Source organism: Crinia signifera, chromosome 7 (genome assembly GCF_055691185.1).
Source record: "Crinia signifera chromosome 7, ASM5569118v1, whole genome shotgun sequence".
Taxonomy (NCBI): domain Eukaryota; kingdom Metazoa; phylum Chordata; class Amphibia; order Anura; family Myobatrachidae; genus Crinia; species Crinia signifera.
Window position 1 is genome coordinate 60,350,538 of NC_139223.1, and position 23,876 is coordinate 60,374,413.

The following is a 23,876-nucleotide window of genomic DNA, read 5'->3' on the forward strand; positions in this document are numbered from 1 at the left end:
GCGGGCCATATGCTTACTCAGGGAGTTGATGTTTCCTGTTTATGCATCAATGCTGCGTAGGTGTATCCAGCTTCGCTTGCAATGATTAGCAAGTCTGTGGGCTGAAAAGTCGCAGCTGCATAGGCATGTGCGGGGCCATCCTGTGATTGACAGGAAGTAGACGTCTGGGCGTGGAAACTGGTCGTTTAGTGGAAGTGCCAAGAAAAACGGTAGGTGTGCTGGAAAAAATGCTGGTAGTGTTTGGGAAACCACTAGACGTGCCTGACCGTTTTAGGCAAGGAAGTGCTACATCCGCTCCAGGCCGGATATGCCTTTTCCCCATCGCACCGCCGAGTAAGTCCCGGGCTACGCTGCGCCTGCGATGACTTGTGTCCAGTGTAAAAATCATTAGACGGTGAGCCTGTTACGATGTGTTTTGGACATATTTGCATGGCTGCGGATGGATGTCTTGCCATACACACATATTTGCAGAGTGATCACATTAATTTCCAAGGCAGGATCTCACTATAGCCGGCGGGCGCATCTTAACTGAATGCTGGCCATGTGAATTCATGGCCGGGCGATCAGGTTTTAATCAGGCACAATATTAGGGAGTCTAGATCAAACCCACAAATGTATACAAAAAAGTACTGTAATAACAAAAAAAAATCCAAAAACATTTCACAATGTTTTCTTGGTTGGAATAAAAGACCGTTTTTAGTGCTCCAGAGGTTAGCCAGGTTGTGCGTGTGCACTTTTTGTGCAGAAACCGTATATGCCACGGGCCAATATAGACCTAAAGAAATATTTGCACCGTCTTCCCTGCATGAGATACCTGATGCAAGGTCTAGACAGCCTGTGGGGTTTCTTACAGCAAGAGGTCAGGGATATCCACACGAAACCAAGTGTCAGATGTCAGCTATTTGTGAAGAATGGCAAGTGCTTTCTCAGAGCACAGATTAAGTATCTGTTCACTCTGACAGACGCGATACTGAAATAAAGTCATGCCAGACGGAGTGATGTAATAAAACCAACTGATTACGGTATTAACCGCTGTTTTTCAGAAGACCTTTTCAGATTAACGGGCATTCAATTAGCCATGGGGTTTACCACCACGCCTAATTAGAGGGCCAGTGCAATTCAATTAGCAGGGATTCGCCCACGCATGAATTCCAGAGGGAGTCCTTCTGAAGTCCGCAAGAAAAGTGCAGGGAAAACCCATTGATTCCACAGTTTATGCCAAGTTTATGTGCGGTAATCCCCATTTTTTGGAACGGGGAAGGCTATTTAATTGTACAGCCTTTCCCAGCACCGCAGTGCCAACTAGTCAATGTCTGTAAAGTAGAGTTTCCAAACTTAGCCATAACAGTTCAGTATTTAAGAATGACACACAGACGACAATTCATACCGCAGTCTTTTTATTTTTTATTTAACCACCTGGCCTCAAGCAGGAATACCCCCAAAACCTGGACTGCAGTGGTGAAGTTTGGGAAATTCTGGAATAAAAGGAAAGTATTTGCCTAGACTATGTTTATACACCAAAAGTTAGATAGCACCAGCCTATTACGTAGGGCATTAAAATGCTGACAATGTTGTGGTCACATTTTTGGATGACCAAATCTGTTCAGCAGAGCAGTCACATGAAGGTGTAGCTTGTCATGAATAAATCTGACCGTTCCTATTTTACCCAATACATTTCCTATTTAAAAAAAAAAGGTGACCATTTATGTTAAAACTTAATTGGCTGTAAGTGTTTCCGTGCATAAGCTTAGAACCCACCGATAGCAAAACGTCTTTTTCACTGGTTTGGCTGCGAAAATCAGGTGGGGTTTGAATTTCACCATAGTACTAGAAAAAACATCTATTGTAATTATGGTGCTGGAGCATCAATTCAGACTAATGGTGTGTACGCACGGGTACGATCAGCATGAGGTTTTGGCAGCACAAATAGACAGGGCTGCAATGACTATATAGTGCAGATTTGCACTATATCGTCCAAATCTCATGCATGCCGGGTTGCTTGCCGTGCGATTCGATCCTGATGTGATCTGATGGCATCGGGGTCGAATAGCAAGCCTAATCCACCGTGTGTACACACCATAAGGTTTGTTATACTGCCCCTTGGCTGCTAATAAGTTGGCGTTCAAGCTGTCCAATCACATTACTGCAATGCATGCTATGTAGGAAGTCAAGCTTCTTTGCCTGCTGTACTGTAAATAATATTGGGGGGCACATTAATGTGCATAACTAATAGAAAAGTACTTGCATTGCATGGAACATTCTACATACCAGTGTACAAAATTGTGTTTGTGCATTACGGCAAGTCCAGCAGCGATCTCGCATGCCATACGCTGGAGCAGCATGATCTCCGTGTCTCCGTTCAACTTCTCCCTCTCATTACTTAAATAGGTCTTCAAGTCACCCTGCAACAGAAAGCAGCATATCATCAGCAGCTTGTTCATCTGCTGATTGCACTTCAGACATGCTTAAAACGCAGCAACTAAATACATTACTTAGATCTAATCAGTCAACAAGGTTATTATTAGTAAAGTTGTACAAGCTTAATAGTCTTCAACTCATCAAGTTTCATGTCTCAAATAAGAATTCCTTCTCAACACAGAGTACATCTCCTTTTATGGGTAATTAGGGCTCATTTGAATCAATGCAACAATTACCCCCTCCGCTTTTATCATGCATATTAACCCTGTAAAAGGAAAGTACGAATGAATGAGGGGGGGAGGGGCAGATGGACAATAAAACAGTGACCATTAACCATGGTGCCATAAAACCAAACATTGTTCTGCCAAGTTCAACAGGGAACAGACAGAAGGATTGTGATCCTGTTGGCAGGTGTGTGTGCCCCTTATACGTCTGTGGACAACCTAATTCAAAGACACATCGCATCAGCCCTTCACCAGTCAATGACCAATATATCTGCAGATAAACCTGGCTGTGTATAGGCTCCCAGGCATCTCAACTGGGCAGCCACATTTAAATGCGCGCCCAGTTGCGAATCCAGCCATGACACATCAAGTGGATGAATGGTAAATGTGTAGGCACTTACCCATACCTCCCAACATTGTAGGGTCTGGAGTCAGCTGAGCAGTTGTTCACCAAAGGGGTGTGACTGGAGTGTCTGATCGCTAAGCCACGCCCTCACTTCAATGCTGTGGGGGTATGCTGCTGGCCACGCCCCGTGTCCCTTTGTCTCCCTAAACCGATGCTCTGTTAGGCAAATCCATGACTGAGAAGGGGACTCCCAACTGCCCCCAACTGTGGGACACTGCCAGCTGCAGGTGGGACAGTCCCAAAAAAAACAGGACCCATGAAATTTGAGATAGGTGTGAGGCATGACTTATTGTTTGTCAGATAGGCTGGCAAGGTGTGTACCCAGCATAACAGAACAACATTACTAACCACTGAAATGGATGCAAGCATTAAGCTTTGTATCAGGAAACGGGATAATATGAACTGAAATAGGGGTTTAATTATACAAATCAGTACTGGGGCAGTGCGGATGGTGTAATGGTTAGCATTACTGCCTCACAGCACTGAGGTCATGGTTTGATACCCACCATGGCCCTAACTGTGCAGAGTTTGTATATTCTCCATGTGCTTGCATGTGTTTACTCCGGGTACACCTGTTTCCTCCCACAATCCAAAAATATACTGGTAGGTCAATTGGCTCCCAACAAAATTAACCCTAAAATGTGTGTGTGTGTACACATGTGGTAAGAAATATAGATTGTAAGATCCACTGGGGCAGGGACTGAGGTGAATGTTCAAATATTCTCTGTAAAGTGCTGCAGAATATGTATGTGCTATATAAGAAACTGTTAATAAATAAATAAATATGCAAAACTCTTAAGGGGCATACACATGTAGAGATGTGTGCTAAGCTATTTAGCATAGGCAATTTCCCTGTGTCCAGATCTCCCATGGGGAGCACATACACATGCAGAGATTTGTATTTAGCAATTTTGCTAAGTGATTTTGCTAAGCAACTTTGCTTAAGCAAAAAAAAAGGCGGGAAGTGGTTCAGAATGAGAGATTGCGATCAGTATCTCTGCATTTTGTACACACAGAGAGATTTGCAGTAACTTGCTAAGTAATTTGACTAGATTTTGACTGCATGCCCTGACTTAGTTAGCAAGAGATAATGAATCTCTCTGGGAATACACATGGAGAGATCTGTGCTTACTTTCTAAGCAATCTAGTCAGATTGCTTAGAAAATAGCACAAATTCACTCCGTGTTTTTGCCCCATTATAGTTCTGCTGCCAGACATGCAAGATCATGCCTGAGTGGGAGACATGTTGCAGCTGTACTACACATAGTGCATGTCTTTAATCAATACCGTGCATATATGGGAAATCATACCGTGCTGCAGGCATAGATCATATACAACTGCATGTACAAAGTAGACCAAGTGTTAACTGAGGAACCTTTCTATAAACAGATATAGATGAGTAACCCAGTAGCTGTCTGAGCAAGTCAACTAAGGCTTGGATATAAACTGCTGCCAGACTCCCACAGAAGACAGGGAAAGCCTTTCCCAACTGATTACATGCCACCCACTTGGTGGTTTACTGGGGTGTGGTATGGCGCTCCGACAGGGGGGATCCCGACATCGGAATCCCGACAGGCGATGCTCCAACAGGGGGGCTCAGTGGCTCACTTTGCTCACCACAGGTTCTATTCCATGGGGGTCGTGGACTCTCAAAAGGAAGAATCAGCCCCTGTGAGTCTGGATCTCCTCTGTCAGAGCACTGGCAGTCAGGATTCCGAGGTCAGTATCCACCCTGTTGGGCAGTCATCCGGGACCCGGTTTACTAATATAGGGGAGAGACCATCAACAGGGCTATACAACTTGTGCATTACACGGGCTGGTTCTAAGTGGAAGATTTGGAGGCAACAGCATTAAACTTACTATCCGCAACAACCCACCAGAGTAGGTCACAAAACTGCATCTGATAGTGTAAAGGCGTGTATGCACAGTGCAATATTTGCTGGTGGACAACTTTGACTAGATTCACTATGACAGTACGTGATCTAGTCAAAACGTCCGTGCATAGACAGTCTATTTTGCTAGGTGATTTCGACTTCAGGATTGGCTGCATGTTTAACAAAAGAGCCTAGCTGAAATCTCACCGTGTACACCCCTTAACCCTTCGAGTGCCAAAACATGTACAAGCACACACATTCATTCTAGGAGTAATTTTGTTGGGATCCAATTAACCTACCAGTATATTTCCGGATTGTGGGAGGAAACCATCACAAGCACGGGAGAATACACAAACTCTAACCATTACACCATCCGTGCTGCCTAATTATTGTGCAATTCACACAAATGCATAGTGTTCTCACTAATGCAGGTGACTCTGCAAATACTGTGCAATTGTTCAGCACAAAACCTAGAACAGGTGTATAAACATGCTCTGTATAACCATGCTCTTAGCTGCAGAAGTAGCCTGCACAGCTTACACATACAGAGAGGAAGCCGAACGTCCACTACTGAACTCAGCAAAGCTGGAAATATATCTCCTCCCACCGCCATGCAGCGATATTCCAAAGCACTAACAGAAAGAAAAAACCTTTCCACAATGCACCTCTTCACCACACCTCTGGAATGCAGGAGCCATGCCTGCCCTATGTACTACCATCTACAGTGTTCACACAGCCTTTATATCAGGGCTACAAAATGAATGGCGCTATAAATCATTTTTGTGGCTGAGCATATAGCTTTTCAGCATCTACATTTTAGAACAGGCTGTTTGGGTGCTGATCCCACCAATTAGCTGAAATGAGAACCAATCCAGTACACCGGTGACCATCGTAACGGGATTGTGGTCATATAACTAATGAGCAACTAGATATAGCTTAGGTCTCACTCTGTCGAGAATCCTCTTCAGTGCCACAGTTTCATATTGAATATTAGAAGAGGCCACTTGAAACCCCCATTAAACATAAATGAGTATATGTAAGGGATATTCTGCATCCAATATAGGCATTATTCCCAATCATATGAGTAACAGTAGCCCTAAGGTTCTCTAAGCATGTACCACAGTGGTGCCTATAGTTCTAAATGGATTTCATGATACATTACTGCTGTCATCTTACTCCCAATAAAGGTTACAGCCATGTGATCTGCAGCAGTAATGCAATGTAATATATACTCACCAAACTATACCTGCTTCTTCTGACTAGTTTCCAGGTTTTTATTTGATATCAAAGACTTTCGTTACTTCATCATTAAGGGGGATGACCTGCATTGCTTTTGTCTGCTAGCCAAAGCAGAATTCTAAACTGGCCATGTGCACCCAATGTTCTTCTCCCGGGCATACCACTTATTGCTTGGGAGTGGCCACTTGGTAAGTTTTCCCACTGCCCTCGCCTCCCTCATTCAGTTTGAAAAAAAAAAAAAATCCTTGGCTAAACTATTTAAGTTAAACAGCAATATTATTGTACTGAAGATTTTTATATCCAAGTGGCATGACTCATTTTGCATTAGACATATCCAAGTGGTTTAGACAGAGAAAGCAAATATTCAGAATTAAACCAAAAGCAGTCAGTCCTAGAATGTTGCTATAATTAAAGTGTTCTACCACTAGGTGGCGGTGTTTGCCAACTCTTCTGACATGATCAAAGTTCTCACTATTCCGTGCTCAGTTACCCGTAAACTGGGTACACAATAGGCAACATTTTAAACCCATTTGCCAATAACAATCATTGGTTATGACAAACTTTTAAAATCATTCGGAATGGGTGGTGGGGGGGGGGGGGTATGGTATTGGATAGCCTTATTTAAATAGTATGAAATCAGGCTATTTAGCACTATATAAATTTATCAGGCCGCTTAGTGCTACTTAAACCTGTAATTTAAAAGGTTTAAAAGTGAATCATGCGATTTCCAATAAACTCTCTAAAATCAAACTAGGTTTTATTTGTACAAAAGGTATTTGGGGAGCAGTGTGATAATGTCACAAGAAACAGGTTCCCCACAAGGTGGAGTATAATGCATAAAGTAACTGATCAACAAATATCACCATCTATAGATGTACAGAGATGTCCTCATCCATCTAGCCTCTATATGCCAAGCAAGACAGCCAGGTCCTGTGGGGTGTGGTCGTTAGGTCCCCAGCAAGTAGGTCAACAGTTATTAAGTCGACATGCAGGAAGGTCGACAGTCAAAAGGTCGACCTGGGGTTTTTCACAATTTTTTTGTGCCGAATGTTGACAAGGACACTGAAACGTAGCACCGCTGCATTGGGGACACTATGTTATTCTCCCACCACACCCTGGTGGATGGTAGGGCATGAAATACCGCCTGTCGGCACATGTCTGCTCAAATTATTATTATTTTTTTAAACCCATGTCGACCTTTTAACTGTCAACCTACCCTGACTGTTGTTGAGATGCCAGATTGGCGCATTTAGACTGCCCTGGTCAGTGGCTAACCGAACACAGGTCTAGTTCTGTGATTGGGCACAACAGAGACTGTATCATTTGGGCAGTTATGATACCAGACAGGCTGTGTTAAAGTAAAGATACCACAGCCATCTGGAACCTGTAACTCCATGCTGACAAGCTAGAGGTATGTGCTCTTCTATTTACATTAATAAAGGCATGTAAATCTAGTTACACCCTTGGTGATATCAGGTGCTTGGCAGATATTACAGCAGCTGTGACATACCACAACTACGGTGATATTTAATGATTCATATAAGGAGGATAAGATCATGTCGGGCATCCTGCAGAATGGGTATATAAGGGCATAGCCCTTCCTCTAACTCTACAGCTTTATTGCGGCTCCGCTCTGTGAAGCGGCCCTTCTTTCTCTCTGGGAACACGCACACCTGTTGCCTCCATTACCAATTCGCAGCTCCTTTGACATTATCCCAATGTCTACAGCTGACGGACAACTTCTCTCCTAACCTAAAGATTAGCACGACAACCTCCTAACAAATCCCTGAGCAATCCTTTGTAACAAAGCATCGCCTGAATATGCACCTGACTACTGCAATCTTCTATTATAAATCCCACCTTAGTAAGGCTATTTTCTCAAAGCCGTCTGTCACAGTGTATTCGGTCGTTGCTGGCAGAAGGTAGGGTATAGTTATTAGTGTTTAGGCCCATACACACGGGGTGAGTTAGGGAACAGGGATGGGGAACCTTTGGCCCTCCAGATGTTGTTGAACTACACATCCCAGCATGCCTTGCAACAGTTTTGCTATTTGGCCATTCTAAAACTGTTGAAGGGCATGCTGGGAATGCGTAGTCCAACAACATCTGGAGGGCCTGAGGTTCCCCATCCCTGTTCCCTAACTCACCCCGTGTGTATGGGCCTAAAGACTAATAACTATATCCTACCTTCCGCCAGCAACGGCCAAATACACTGTGACAGACGGCTTTGAGGGCCGAAGGTTCCCCATCCCTGGCTTAGAAAGTAGGCTTGGATCCGTCCATGTGTACAGGCCATAGCGACGGCGATGCACGGTCCCGCGAGTCACTATCGCCCGACTAGACCTTGACTGCATGCAGTCAAAATCTAGTTAAATCGCCAAACAGATCGCTCAGCTGGTAAATAGCATATGTGCTTAAGAACCGCAATCCGCACAGAGCTTTAACTCTGAAAGAGAACTACACTTCCATGGAGGTAACTTGCCCTGTATGTGGGGGGCCACCTGAATTGTGACCTGCCACGTAGATCCCTGTGTAAGCAGCAGCCCGGCCATGTAAAAAGAACAGCTTGGTTCAACCTACCATATATCCATATTTAAAGGAGGTATTAAATCTGAGATTCCGACTGTCGGAACGTCCCAACAGTCGGAATCCCGGGCTGTTTTCAATTCTTTTGACAGAAACTCAGCAGACGGAATTCAAGGTTACGACTGTCTGGTTTCGAAAAATTCTGAGGATTGGCAAAAACAGATGCAAATTCAACAAACCGCTGCCCTGACAAAACAGATCTGACTTGTTTTAAAGTAGGATCTATTTTGTCAGAAACGGCCTTCAATGCTAACCGGCAGCACTGAATAGGTGAGGCAGGCGGAAATAGCGGCTTGGATATAATACCCCACTAAGGCTGTATGCACTCTATGTGAAATACATGTAAATTCAATGGAATACAAATCATGTTATTAATAATAATAATAATAATAATAATAATAATAATAATAAATAGATAATCTAATAACCCAGATAAACGTACTGACAATACAAACTCAGATTCTGCTTTGCAACCCTACTTTCATCAACGCCTTTAAAAAACATTTCCAATCAAGGTATGAATAAATAGTAAATTACCAACAAGTAAATCAGGCTTCAATGCCTATTATAATCCAGGCAACACCCTAGATAAAAGACCATATTAACCCATCTGCAGACACAAACCCAAGCAATAAAAGCTTTGAATCACTACACAATCTGATGTATTTATTACACACTTGGATGTGTATCGGCCTATTCCATGTAGACAAACACATAGTTTAGCAGTTTTTCTATTACAGAATAATGTAGACACATTTCATTAGAGAACTCCCTGCTCTACTCTTTCCTCTTCTCCCTTTGTGCTCTTATTTAATACGAGGACAGCTTAAGTCAATTCCTAAAGCAAACAGAAGTATAAATGAGCTGGATAAACATGAGCTGGTAAATGTGCGATCATTCCCATCATTTCTTCCCTGTTGGTTTTAGTACGTTTTACAGAAACAGCAATGATATATTCTGCTGAAAAATTTACTTTTATGTGGCCAGTGTTGTTCAGACTGCACTGACTGGGACGACACAAAATCAGGCTGACTCGCCCCCTCCCCCTTTTCCGGCCATCAGCCGACCCTTTCTTGTCAATAATACTGTGGCTTAGGGACTTGGATCTGTGGCACATATCTTGCACATACGCAGATATGTGGTCTGCGTACATTTCTGAATTAAACCTACAGTTCAACATACAGTGGACTACCTTAACAAGGACAATGTGTAACCTTTGTACATATGGGGAAAAAAATACAGGAATATTCCTGGTACAACTCCACACAGTCATCAGGATTAAACCCAAAATGTGACTAGGCCACTTGGTGCATTGCAGCCAGGTTCTCACACAGAGCTACAGAAGCTAGGGGAGGTCTCTGCTCTATTGATGAAAAACGTAACAATGAACAGGTTTGGCAATTTGCATTGAAAATTGCCCAAATTAAAGCAGGATGTGAGCTGACAGGGGCAGTGTATATACACATGAAGATATAGATCTTAAAATCCTGTCTACACCATGTAAAAGGTGCCCACACACAACTTTTTTTGCAGATTATTTACTGCAAATCAGCTGATCTCGATTGGTTGAGTGCTCGTGCGGATCTTCTGCATGAAAGATAAGAAGATTTAGCAAAAGTTCCATAGGAATGCACATGGGATCTTAAGATAAATCTTTGGTGAAGATGGAAGGACAAAAGATTTCCAGGCTAATTTATGCGCACATCTTAAGATCTTTCTAGTGTGTGTGCGCATCTCACTTAATGATACACATTTACACAATTGGAGATCTAAGTGATGGGTTTGAGCACAAACCGAAATAAACAAAGAGCGACAGTAATGTGCTCACCGGTGATCAGATTATTGGAGCGGCACACAATCAGTAACAGCTCTCACTTAATTCTGGTTAACCCTAGATGATATTGTTAACGATTTAGTGGATTCAGACGGGTCGGAACGACAAAGTCATCATCTAGTGTGTACACATTATGTTGCTGACAAAGCATGCCAAAGAGGATTTAACTAGAACACAGATTCTCCAAGTCGGTCCTCAGGACCCCACACAGTGCACGTTTTGCAGGTCTCCTCACAGAATCACAAGTGAAATAGCTCTAACTGTCTATCTTTTAAAATGTGTCAGTCAGTAATGAGTGCACTTGTCAGCTGGAAAACATGAACTGTGTGGGGTCCTGAGGACAGAGTTTGAGAACCACTGAACTAGAACATCAACCGATTTAGATTATAGTCCAACATTTGAAATGGAAAGCTGCTGCTCAGCAGGTCAGATCCTTATCCGCTTACTGACCCACCCGCAATTCTTTCAATTCCATCCATTTGGAAATCCTAGCACATCCATCAATACTACTCATCACACAAGTCCGATGTTGAGACATGCTAATTATTCCATCGGAGGTCTGAGAGTCGCCTGTGTCATTGCACACCATTTCTGCACTTCACAAACCTGTCACAGGGCTAACTTGGCTGTGCTCAGTGATGACGTAACAGATTTACCCTTTGAGTGGCAACGTTGATGTAAGCGATCGTCAAAAAATCCGCTCAAAACGCCAACACCACTCACAGCGACTGCTTTTAGTATAAACAAATACAGCCAAGTCAATTCAATGACGTTCAGCTAGAAATTGCACCCAAAATATGAACAAACGCTGTCACTGGCATTTTTAACAGATGTTTTGAGGAGCTGTCACAGCAACGTTGGTACACAAAGTGTTAATAATTAAAATAAACACTGTTTGCTTGGCCATTTTTATACCTATATTGACAAATTCCCTTGGCACACAAAGGGTTAAAAGAAAAGATTGGTGATAGCCCAAGTTTTGTTATGAAGAGTATTCCACTATATGTTTACATTTGCATGTGTTGATCCTCCAATACCAGGCCTTGTCAAAACTATGGCCCTCCAGCTGTTGTTAAACAGTGTGTAGTTTTACAACGACTGGAGGGCAACAGTTTGGCAATGCCTGTGCTATACAGTAAAAGGTCAGGCAGATCTCAAATCCTCCTGCTTAAAGTACAATATGAAGACGTTTGTTTGATGCAATGCGAACTAGTCATTTAGTAACGTCATTTTATATATCACCGGGAAATCAGCAGTGGTATACAGCAACACCCACGCTCATTATACGCTTTCACTCGTCATGTGGTGTACGAACAACCCTCACAGAATAAGTAATTGGGATTATTGCTATGAAGCACATTTCAGACCAAAAAGTTAAAACATTAGCTGCAATGCACCAAGCTCTTCATATTATTTGTGTTCAATAAATAATACATAACACAAAAACATTTACTGACAGCAGGTCTTGCTTGGGACAAAGTCTGAATTCCACTGAAGAGGTTTGCAATTTGTTAGTAATAAACGAATGCAGGCAGAGAATGGTTGGCAGCTGGGTGAGTCATAATGAGATGGCAGGGGAATGGCAATAGGGCACAGCTCACTTGCAGCACGTTGTAATTTGCTGTTTAAGTAGATCTCCGTTAATAATTTGGACGTCATCCTATGATTAGCTCCCAAAATGCAAAGCTTTTCAGCTGTACGCATGCTAACAAATGTGTCAACGTCCATAATAAGCAGGGGTTGTATAGGAGTTTGGGACAAGAAAGAGAAAGAAAGAAAGAAAGAAAGAGAAAGAAAGAAAGAAAGAAAGAGAAAGAAAGAAAGAGAAAGAAAGAAAGAGAAAGAAAGAAAGAGAAAGAAAGAAAGAGAAAGAAAGAAAGAGAGAGAAAGAAAGAAAGAAAGAAAGAAAAAGAAAGAAAGAAAAAGAAAGAAAGAGAGAAAGAGAGAAAGAAAGAAAGAAAGAGAGAAAGAAAGAAAGAAAGATGTGGGGCGCCACTTGTGTCATAAATATACTTTAAAGGGGTTTTATGTATGTACATGGAAAAAAAGGAAACCAAACTATAGACAAAAATCAATAAAAAAGGAGGCAAAGTAGTATTGACATTCCCTTATTTTTCTCCTTCATCCTTGGGGACACTGAAATCTACGCTGGGGAATAGAGTGGTGTATCGGAGGAGTCGGCACTTTAAGAAACTTGAACTGTGGTATGGCTCCTCCCCCTCTATTCCCCCCTCAGACCTCAGTCTTAGTTTAGTGCCCGGAGGAGTCGGATCCCTGGGCAAGGGCTCCGTTTGGGGCCTTTTTGTTTTACTTGTTTTTTGAACTTTTTACACAGGCAGCCAGCGCGTGCCGGCTGCCTGCAACGTGGGACAGCTCTCCGGGGAGTCAGAGCGGCACCGCTTGCGGCGCACGCGGCTGACTCCGGTCACAGACGCATCAGCGTCTGGGTCCCGCCACAGCTGCCTGCGGCTTGTGTTACGGGGCCGTGACCTAGTCGCCCGCCGGAGAGAGCAGGGCGTGCGAGCGCATAGCGCTGGGTGACGGCTGGACCAGGGTTAATTCGCTGGTCCAGCAGGGAGCAGACAGCCAATCAGCGCCGCTGTATACAGCGCGCGCTCTGATGAGAGGAAGGGGCGGACCAGTGAGTGGTCGCGTCCTAGCTGCAGTCCTCTGCGCCAGACGCCGGTGCCTGCCACGCTGCTCCCTTGTCGGCTGTGCCTCTACAGTTCACTGGAACAGGACAGCAGGACGCTTTCTCTCCCTCTTCAGCCTGGATATTGTTGAATACTGCGCTGGGTGAGTGGAGGGGATTTTCTCTTGTGAGACTTCCCCGCTGGAGAGTTATCAGGTGGGCCTAATTCGGGGAAGGTGCGCTCCTCTCCCCCTATTAGTGTGGTGCTTTTGCTCTTGGTGTGGGGTCCTTGTTGGGGGCTCTCTTTTGTCTGGCTTATTTCACCTCCTTTCACCTGTGTGTGTGTAAGGGGTGTGTGTGTGTGCAGCATGACAACCAAGTCTCAGTCAAAAGCTTCTCCAAAGCTGTTTGTATGCACTAAGTGTGAGCAACAGTTTACGCAGCATGTGAAGGGTGTATCCTTGTGTAAGGATTGCTTCAAAGGGGATGCTGGGCAGAGTCAGGTCCCTATTCTGAACACTGAGGGAGTTACCAGTGTGTTAGCCACTCTGGCATCAGAGATGGCTGCATCTCGCAGGGACAGGGAGTCATTGCAGGTGCAATTGGCTTCCTTGTCTGCTGCGGAGCCTACCTGGGCCAGAGAACTGATTACATCAGTGAAGGCGTTGGCCCAAGCAGCTGCGGTGCCTTCGGGGTCCGCAAGTGCTCCACCTCCCCCGAGGAAAAGAGGTGTTCCTTTATTGTTACAGGGGGATACTTCAGAGGAAGTTCATTCAGTTAGCAGAACAGATGCGGGAATCTGCAATGTATATTGGAGAGGCTGCAAGGGATTCTGCGGCTCTGGTGGCAAGGATTTCGGCTCAGTCCATTACGGCCAGGAGGTCTTTGTGGCTTAAGTCCTGGCAAGCGGAGGCGGACATTAAAAGGGCGGTAGAGGCTCTTCCGTTTACGGGAGAGGTCTTGTTTGGGCCGGAGTTAGACAAGTTGATTTCTCTGGCCACAGGAGGCAAATCAACTTTCCTGCCTTCCGCGACTCCGCCTCCCAAAAAGCCTTATCAAGGGCCGGCCTTTCGCTCCTTTCGGGGGGCACCTAAGTTCAGAGGTAAGTCCAGAGGATCCTTTACCGCTTCTCGTGGCAAAGGCAGAGGGTTTGGTGGAGCAACCACTGCCTCAGGACCAGCTGCTCGGCGCGCAGATGTCAAGCAAACCGAAAAGCCCGCAGCATGACTCCCGGCCCTCCTACCTGGGGGATCCCAGAGTAGGGGCTCGCCTGTTGGACTTCCGGCAGGCCTGGGAGGGGTCTTGCAAGGACAAGTGGGTTCTGTCCGTCATTGCGCAGGGGTACAGACTGGAGTTTTCCAGTACTCCCCCTCACCAGTTTTTTACAATAGGTTTGCCTCACGTGGAGTTGAACCGTCAGTTGCTTCTTCAAGCAGTACAGAAACTGTTGACCGCAGGAGTTATAATGCCGGTTCCTGCCGAACAACGCACAGAGGGTTTTTATTCTCCCCTGTTCCTGGTTCCGAAACCGGACGGTTCGGTTCGACCAATATTGAATTTAAAAGCTTTAAACGTATATATCACGTACCACAGATTCAAGATGGAGTCTCTTCGTTCTGTGGTTGCAGGGCTGGAGCCGGGGGAATTTTTAGCATCTTTGGATGTCAAAGATGCTTATTTGCATATTCCCATTTACGTCCCGCATCAGAAGTTTCTTCGCTTCGCGATAAGGGATCTCCATTTTCAGTTTCGGGCTCTGCCTTTTGGCCTTTCATCGGCGCCACGTCTGTTTACCAAGGTAATGGCAGTGATGGTAGAGTTGCTTCATTCTCTGGGAGTAAAGATCGTTCCTTATTTGGACGATTTACTGATCAAGGCCGAATCCAGGGATCTGTTGACGCAGGCGATTCAGGTAACCTGCCAGACGTTATTGAACCATGGCTGGATTCTCAACTACCAGAAATCTCAGCTGAATCCTTCAAGAAGGATTGTATTCCTGGGGTTGATTTTGGACACGGAGGTTCAAAAAGTTTTTCTGCCTCGGGAAAAGATGTTGTCCCTGCAGGAGTTGGTTCGGCAGGTGCTTCGACCTCGGAGAGTGTCGGTGCACTTATGTATCCGATTGCTGGGCAAGATGGTAGCCTCGTTCGAGGCTCTGCAGTTCGGGCGTTTCCATTCAAGGACCTTTCAATTAGACCTGCTCAGGAAGTGGTCGGGCTCCCACTTGCACATGTACAAGATGGTGGTGTTATCGCCCTGCAGCCGTCTCTCTCTCCAGTGGTGGCTACTGTCGGCCAATTTGTTGGAGGGCCGACGTTTCGGAATCTGGGTTTGGACGATAGTCACGACCGATGCCAGCCTCCGGGGCTGGGGAGCTGTTGTGTTGGGGCAGCACTTCCAGGGTCGTTGGTCGTCTCAGGAGGCGAAGCTGCCTATAAACATCTTGGAGCTTTGCGCGATTCGTCTGGCCTTGTCCTATGCGGATGGGATCCTCCGGGGGAAGGCGATTCGCATTCAGTCGGACAATGCCACGGCCGTGGCTTATGTGAACCGGCAGGGCGGAACGCACAGTCGCGGAGCCATGCAGGAGGTACGTCCAATTCTGCAATGGGCAGAGCGGCATGCTCTGGCCTTGTCGGCGGTCTTCATTCCTGGGGTGGACAACTGGGAGGCGGACTATCTGAGTCGCCAGGATGTTCACCCTGGGGAGTGGGCCTTACATCCGGAGGTATTTGCCCAGATCGCCCACCGATGGGGGATGCCTCAGGTGGACATGATGGCCTCCAGGAACAATCGGAAGGTGCGGCTGTATTGTTCCAGGTCTCGGGATCCAGAGGCGGTAGCGACGGACGCGCTGACAGCGAGTTGGAACTACTCCCTCATTTATCTGTTCCCTCCGTTGCCCTTGATTCAGCTGGTACTCAGAAGAATCAAGCGGGAGAGGTCCACAGTCATCCTGGTGGCACCGAATTGGCCTCGTCGTCCTTGGTATGCCGACCTTCAGGGGCTCCTGATGGATCATCCTTGGCAACTACCTCTAAGGGACGATCTTCTACAGCAGGGGCCGTTCGCCTACCAAGGCTTACGGCAACTTCGTTTGACGGCATGGCTGTTGAGGCCGCACTGTTGAGCAGACGAGGAATTCCTAAGTCAGTGATTCCCACTATGATAAGAGCCAGGAAGGAGGTTACTTCACGGCATTATTATAGTATTTGGAGGGCCTATGTAGCGTGGTGCGAGTGCCGTAACTTGCCCACGGCTGTATTTTCTTTGTCTAGGTTGTTGCAGTTTCTGCAAGCCGGATTTAAGGCGGGTTTGCGCCTAGGGTCCCTTAAGGTACAAGTGTCTGCATTGTCAGTTTTCTTTCATAGGCGTCTTGCCGTCATTCCTGAGGTGCAGACGTTTCTGAGCGGGGTTCTCCGCCTTCAGCCCCCAGTGCGGGCTCCGGAGGAACCCTGGGATCTTTCTTTAGTTTTGGATTATCTTAAGTCAAGTGTTTTTGAACCCGTAGACTCTATTGATTTGCGGTTGTTAACTTGGAAAACGGTGTTACTGCTCGCGTTAGCATCGGCACGCCGGGTGTCCGATCTTAGCGCTCTTTCATGTCGGTCACCCTACCTGGTGTTTCATCCGGACAGGGCTGAGCTTCGGACCAGGTTGGATTATTTGCCTAAGGTGGTTTCATCTTATCACCTAAATCAGCCAATCGTGGTTCCAGCTCTTACGGGAGATTCCGCCTCGCTGAACGTGGTCCGAGCCTTGCAGGTGTATGTGAATAGGACCAAGGATCTCAGAAGGTCGGATTCACTTTTTGTCCTTTATTCTTCGGCAAAGCGAGGTTGGCCAGCGTCTAAACAGACTCTGGCCAGGTGGATCTGTCTCACCATTAAGCAGGCTTACCTTCATGCTTCACAGTCACCGCCAGTCAGGATCTCGGCCCATTCCACCCGTTCGGTGGGGCCGTCCTGGGCCGCTGCCAGGGGAGTTTCCCTGACACAGTTATGTAGGGCGGCCACTTGGTCGGGCCCTAATACTTTCGTTAAGTTTTATAGGTTTGACACCTTTGCGGCCTCTGCCTCCAGTTTCGGCCGTGCGGTGCTTCAGGATGCCCAGTGCCTTCCCACCCGTGGGGATGGCTTTGGGACGTCCCCAGCGTAGATTTCAGTGTCCCCAAGGATGAAGGAGAAAATAGGAATTTGGTACTCACCGTTAATTCCCTTTCTCCGAATCCGTAGGGGACACTGAACACCCTCCCGGCACTGTTCAGGCCTAAAGGGGGGGATTTATTTTGAGCGCATGCAGTTATGTTTGGTTATGCATGCGTCTGGGTGTTGTTGATAGCCTACTGAGTAGTATGGTTGTTCGTTTTGGTTTGTTAATTTCTTTCTCTCTCTCTATTGGGATTCCCTGGTCTCTTTTCTCCTCTCGGGCACGGTCAACTAAGACTGAGGTCTGAGGGGGGAATAGAGGGGGAGGAGCCATACCACAGTTCAAGTTTCTTAAAGTGCCGACTCCTCCGATACACCACTCTATTCCCCAGCGTAGATTTCAGTGTCCCCTACGGATTCGGAGAAAGGGAATTAACGGTGAGTACCAAATTCCTATTATATAGGGCGTCAGCTATCCCCTAATTACAGCAGTGGTAATATGCGGTATATAAAGGTATGTGAGTTAAAGAGTGGGGGTTCGGTGGCTAATCTGTCATACGCCAGAGACTATATTGAATATAAGAAATCATAGTATTTGACAGAATACATGTTAAAAATAGGATAAAAAAGCGTGGAGCTGGCAGAAGGGGAGTAGACAGAGGTGTCCCTTTACTAGTTATTATACAAGAATGCTATTACAGTGGGAGGGTGCAGACAAGAAAGTAAACTGAAAAGCAGACTGATACCGTGTTCTCACTGCGAGTGAGAAATACACGGCTTTTCCCCGGCATTTACTGTCGCGCTGGACCCCCGTTCTCATTGCAAGGCAAATTCCCGGGTGAAGAAGTTCTACCCGGGAATTTGCCTTTTAACACGGGTTTTTCGGCAGTGTGAACGGGTCGACCCGTGTCTGCATACCCGGATCTCAGACACGGGTAAAAAGAAGGGTTTTACCCGTGTCTGAGATCCGGGTATGCGACCCGTTCACACTGCCAAAAATCCCATGTTAAAAGGAAAATTCCCGGGTCTACATGCTAGACCCGGGAATTTGGCTGCAGTGAGAACGGGGTATGACACAAACTGTATCTTATACAATGTGGCATGCAGGCAGACATGAAGGCAGTCACACTTCACCAACAGCCAGGTGTAACAGAACTAGTAATTCTCATGAAACAGTCAAAGCCTGCAGGCTGCAGAAATTGCTGTGATTTTGACAATTTAACTGCAAGATTTAAATATAGCCGAAAACTCTTTGTCCATAAGTGCTACAAGAGTCGTGCAGTCATACATCTGTAGGCACATTCTAATTGGCATGAATTCAAGCGACCACACTAATGCATGCAGCATCATATTGAGCACTTCTACAAACATGTAGTCATGTACATGGTCAAGAAGGACATCTGCAAAATTGGTGTAGTCAAATTGGCCAATATATTACCAGATGTATCTCCATGTAGCATAAATGTATTCCTTTCTTCTGCTGTGCTCTACGCACACAAACAGGTTTGGACTTTACCTTTCGCACCTCCTATTTTTGGGTCTGGGACGGATATTAGACAGACCTTACATCGACAGCCATTACATCGACACCATTAGTTCGACAGCTCAATAGGTCGACATGGTTTTAGGTCGACATGTCATTAGGTCGACAGGTCGTTAGGTCGACAGCTCATTATGTCGACAGCTCATTAGGTCGACATGTTTTTAGGTTGACACTGCCATTAGGTCGACAGTGTCTATGTCGACAGTCAAAAGGTCGACATGGGTTTTTTCACTGTTTTTTGGCCGAAATGTCGACACAGTCGACATGGACACAGTTTGAAGTGTACCGCAGCCCCTCGCATCGCTCGCAATGCTTCGGGCACGGTGCCTCGCTGCGCTCGGCACACTATTTTATTCTCCCACCACGCCCTAGTGGATAGTAGGGCATGAAATACCGCCTGTCGGCACATGTCGGCTCAAAAAACAGTGGAAAAACCCATGTCGACCTTTTGACTGTCGACATAGACACTGTCGACCTAATGGCAGTGTCGACCTAAAAACATGTCGACCTAATGAGCTGTCGACATAATGAGCTGTCGACCTAACGACCTGTCGACCTAATGACATGTCGACCTAATGGTATGTCGACCTAAAACCATGTCGACCTATTGAGCTGTCGAACTAATGGTGTCGATGTAATGGCTGTCGATGTAAGGTCTGTCTAACAATAGTCCGGATACCCTATTTTTAGAGTTGCAGTGAATAAGCAGAGGTGAGAAAACGGTTATATGAAAGTAGGAAGAGAAATGGTGTTCGCTACCTAGGCCAGACATCATCAATGTCCATAATGTTGACAATCAGCATATTGCTATTGATGTAATATCGACAGTAATAAAATGTCGACATGTTTTTTTCTTATTCCATACCTGCTTCTAACGGTCCTAGAAATGTTGACATTATGTCACAGTCCTTATTTTGCAAGTGTCAAATTTAATGATGTTGACATTTAAACCATGTCTAGGTCATTAATGCTGACATTGTGACGGCATACCGGAGACACCGAAACACTGGGAGTAATAGAACTGCCATGGAATATAAAGCAGCTAAACTCGCCAAACCTGAAAAAGCTATGTTATTAAGCAACATAACAGGCATGCCTACAATGCTGCATATTGTTACATTCCATGCCACAAGAGAATACATATTTTTGCAGAAACCATTGATAAAAAAGGTAGAACGGCATTTATAGAGCACTGCAAATAACTTACCAAGTCACATAACTCAAATACCAAGAGATAGGGCAAGGTCTCCAGGCATTGCCCAACACACTGCACAATGTTAGGGTGATGCAAGTAGCTTAAAGAAGGGAGAAAAAAAACAATTTTAGTATTTAAACAAAAAGTTATAGTCCAAATGATGATGACACTTCGGTATAAAAAAAAAAAAAGCTAAACCATTTTGATCATGTAAATAAAATCTAGAAGGCCAGGATACATTTTGGCATTAGCAGAATAGAAAAACACAAGTCTCAGCATCTAGTTCCACCGCCAGAGAACCAACGGTTGTTCACTTCTCATACTGTAAATGATTCTTATTAGCACACTTAATTAGTTGCTGTTCATTGCACGGTTTATGTAGCTTACCTATATGGTTCTCCATTCTTTATGAACTGTTCCTGCTCCTTAGAGCTGGCACTTGCCCTTAATTCCTTCACAATCACTCTCGCTACACTGTTTTCTCTGTAGATCTCACCCAGCAGAACCTGAACAGAACACAGCGGTTGGAGTTAAACATACTGTAAAGCAGGCAAACAGGAAGTGCCACTTCTCCCCAGTTTAGGGGGGTCACAACAGATAACACATGAAGCAACTTGTGCTTTCATACAAACATATAACAGATCTGAACACATTAAGTCCCACTTAATAATATAAAAAATAATAATGGGCTTTTACCTTGCCAAACCAGCCTTTACCGATCTCCTGAATGTAGCTCAAACTGTGGCGGGCAATCTGGAACTTTGATGCATCTAAGAACGGAAAGAGAAGAGCTATTATCTGTAATGTAAGACATACAGTAGAACGGGACAGAACGAAGTCCAGGCATGGTGTGATGGTCTGTGTATAAACCGCTTCATGTGTGGGAGAATGATGACATGAGGAAAATGTGCGCTATGCAGAACACAACACAACAGGCTTCTGTACAAAGCTTGTATTACAGGAGGGCGGTGGGGGACTGCAGAGTTTTATAATGGACAACAACTTGCTTTAGTTCCCCTTCTAAAAATAAATTACGATTTGTTTTTTTATGAACAAGAAAAAGCTCCACCTTTTGTAATCGTGTATTACAATAGTGTGTTCCAAATAATAAAACTGTACATCAGAGTCTCCCGCACACTGCCACCTACACCCCCAGTAGTAGGAGTACAGAGCTGTTGAATACTACAGAATGACTCCCCTGGCTGCATTCCATGAGCACACAGGGGACTATTATACACCACTGTCACACCAGAACTGCCAGGTTGCACCATGGTTTTTGGACCTGATGCAACTCAGATTTTGTTCCCTTTTACACCCTGAGCCGACGCTTGGAAAAGACATCATCTCCAAGTGCTAGGAAACCCGCCAGCCGGGACTCCCCTGGCACCGACTAACATGCTGGGGGCAAGCCCAGCACCCAGGAAAGCTGCTGGGCTGCCCCCAGCCTCTGTCCATGAGGTGAATGGATGCTGCACACAGGCATCCATTCCCCTCCTCCCAGCCTCCGCTGCTGTCTGCAGAGTACCACAGATAGCAGCAGAGGCTGTACGCAGCTCCTGCCCAGCCTCCGGACTGACCGCAGGACGCTGCTGTCCAGAGGTATGGGCTCCCCTATTGGTGGAAATGGGTCCCCGGGTCAAATGACCCGGGTTACCCATTTATGCGGCCCGAGTCCGAGGAAGCCCTGTGTCTGACTCTGAACATTGCCGAGTCGGACACCTGGGGAACATGACTCGGGTTATTTTTTTTTTTTACCTCTTTTACACCAAGCCCCAGCCTGGAGTGGAGGCGGAGATAACCCCGGTCGAGGCTCTGGTGTAAAAGGGGTATTAAAGTGTGCACACAGGGTTCCAGTAATGTGAACGGAGTTAATCTGTATCCCAGTGCAGTGACATAAGGATAAACCGGCAGCATTCCTGTTCAGCCAGGGTTGGGTTGGGCCAGGCAAGAGAAACACATCAAGATAATATTGGTCACATAGGTTGATCTCTACACTAGACCTGACTGCTGGGTTCAGTTTTCTGAATGTTGTGCAGGACTGTCAGCAGGACAGTGGGAAACTTTTCATTTGTATATATTTGTATAAAACCTTAAACAGGCCACCAGAGGATGCTTGCAGCTGGACGCGTGGCTATGCAGTAAAAGGATGCACTAAACATCAGCTGCACCATTGTTGGGCCTGAAGATAGTTTTAGAACCACCAGTGAAAGCAGCTTTTCATAGGCGTGACAAAAAAAAAGGTAGGAGGAAAACAAATGGGGAAGTACAGGACACACAGCCTTGTTAAATTCATATGCAACAGTAACAAAGTTATTGTGTCTGATCTTGTTCCACACATCACTGTTTGAGAACATCTATTAAACAGGATACTTGCTTTATAGTGAGGATGCACCACAGCTAGGGGGCCAGATGCACTAAGCTTCAAAAGTGATAAAATGGAGAGTGATACACAACCAATCAGCTCCTGCCTGACATTTATCAAACTGAGGGACAAATTTATTAAGCTCGGTGAAGTGATAAAGTATCTGGTTTTTATCACCGGCTAATCAGCTCCTAACTGTGAAGTCACAGGCTTGGTTTGAAAAATAGTATCCACAAAAGAGAAAAAAAGGACTGTAATTGGGAGCGCACTAGATAACAGTCCTTTTTTTCTCTTTTGTGGATACTATGTTTAACCATTGACTGATGGGAACTGCACCACCACCAAATAATCATTAAAGTTTGGGGAATTGATCCTGTGATCATACAGGAATAATTATTTCTGTGTGCAGGTATACCTCTGGCTCTGTCAAGGGGCAAAACTCTTGATTTGAAAAATGAGAGGTAGGAGCTGATTGGCCTGTGATAATAACCAGGCACTATAACTTCACTGAGCTTAATAAATCGACCCCGCAGTCTGTGACATGGCAGGTAGGAGCTGATTGGCTGGCTGTTTGTCACTCTCCATTTTATCTCTTTTGAAGCTTCTGGCCCTGTCTGGGAGCAGGGAAGGATAGAATTCTACCTCTAGAAGTCTTCTATTGACTACATGAGAATTGGAACTTAGTATTTAAAGGACCAATAGAACCATATTCTACAATCAAATGGTTCTAAAGCAACAGTATTGACTAGCAATGTGTATGTGCACATAAAACCAATGAATATTATGGGGCAAAGAGTGCAGATGTGGAGAAGATTCCCATAGCAACTCATTTGCTTTCAACAAATACAGTTTACAAAATCATAGGTGGTAGCAATGGGCAATGCCTTCACTCTTCAGAAGGTTTGACACTCAAACCCCTGTATAAGAAACTTACCAGTCAGTCTCCTGTACACATGGACTATACTCCAAAATGTTCTCAAAATTATTTTCCTTTCACACCATACTAAAACTGGGGTATATTTTAGAACAGGCAAGCCCAGCCATGCTTACAAGTAGAAACCTCAACAACCAGAACAAAACTGGAGAGAATGCATGAGAAATGTTCAGGGAAATTACAGCATGCCAGAGATGATCGTTCTGGCATACAATTCTGCCCTGTAAACACAGCAATTCTCTCCACCAAATCCCCAAGGTCTGGATGGGATTAGATTTGACAAATGTCACACTTCATAAAGAACCCTTCACTTCCATATGATGAGCAAGTTGAAAAAAAAGATGCAAATTTAAAATTAAACTGGGTCAGCTGTACTTCTACTGCAGAGCAAGCTACAAACTTCATACGTAACCACAGCTACCAAACGCACAGACTAGTTATACTGGCTAATCAGCAGCTAAATGTAGGGCAGCTGCTCTGT

The 23,876-nt window shown here is 45.2% G+C and overlaps 1 protein-coding gene across 1 annotated transcript in view; it reads right to left on the minus strand.

The window, feature by feature from the left end:
* Positions 1 to 23,876, minus strand: part of LMTK2 (lemur tyrosine kinase 2) — a 76,355-nt gene that overhangs the window by 22,066 nt on the left and 30,413 nt on the right. Inside the window, exons 4-7 of the mRNA XM_083153180.1 lie at positions 20,796 to 20,869; positions 20,487 to 20,605; positions 20,112 to 20,199; positions 2,269 to 2,402 (exon numbers count right to left, since the gene is read on the minus strand). Of these exons, the coding sequence (XP_083009306.1) occupies positions 2,269 to 2,402; positions 20,112 to 20,199; positions 20,487 to 20,605; positions 20,796 to 20,869 (415 nt within the window). The remainder of the gene's footprint in view (positions 1 to 2,268; positions 2,403 to 20,111; positions 20,200 to 20,486; positions 20,606 to 20,795; positions 20,870 to 23,876) is intronic.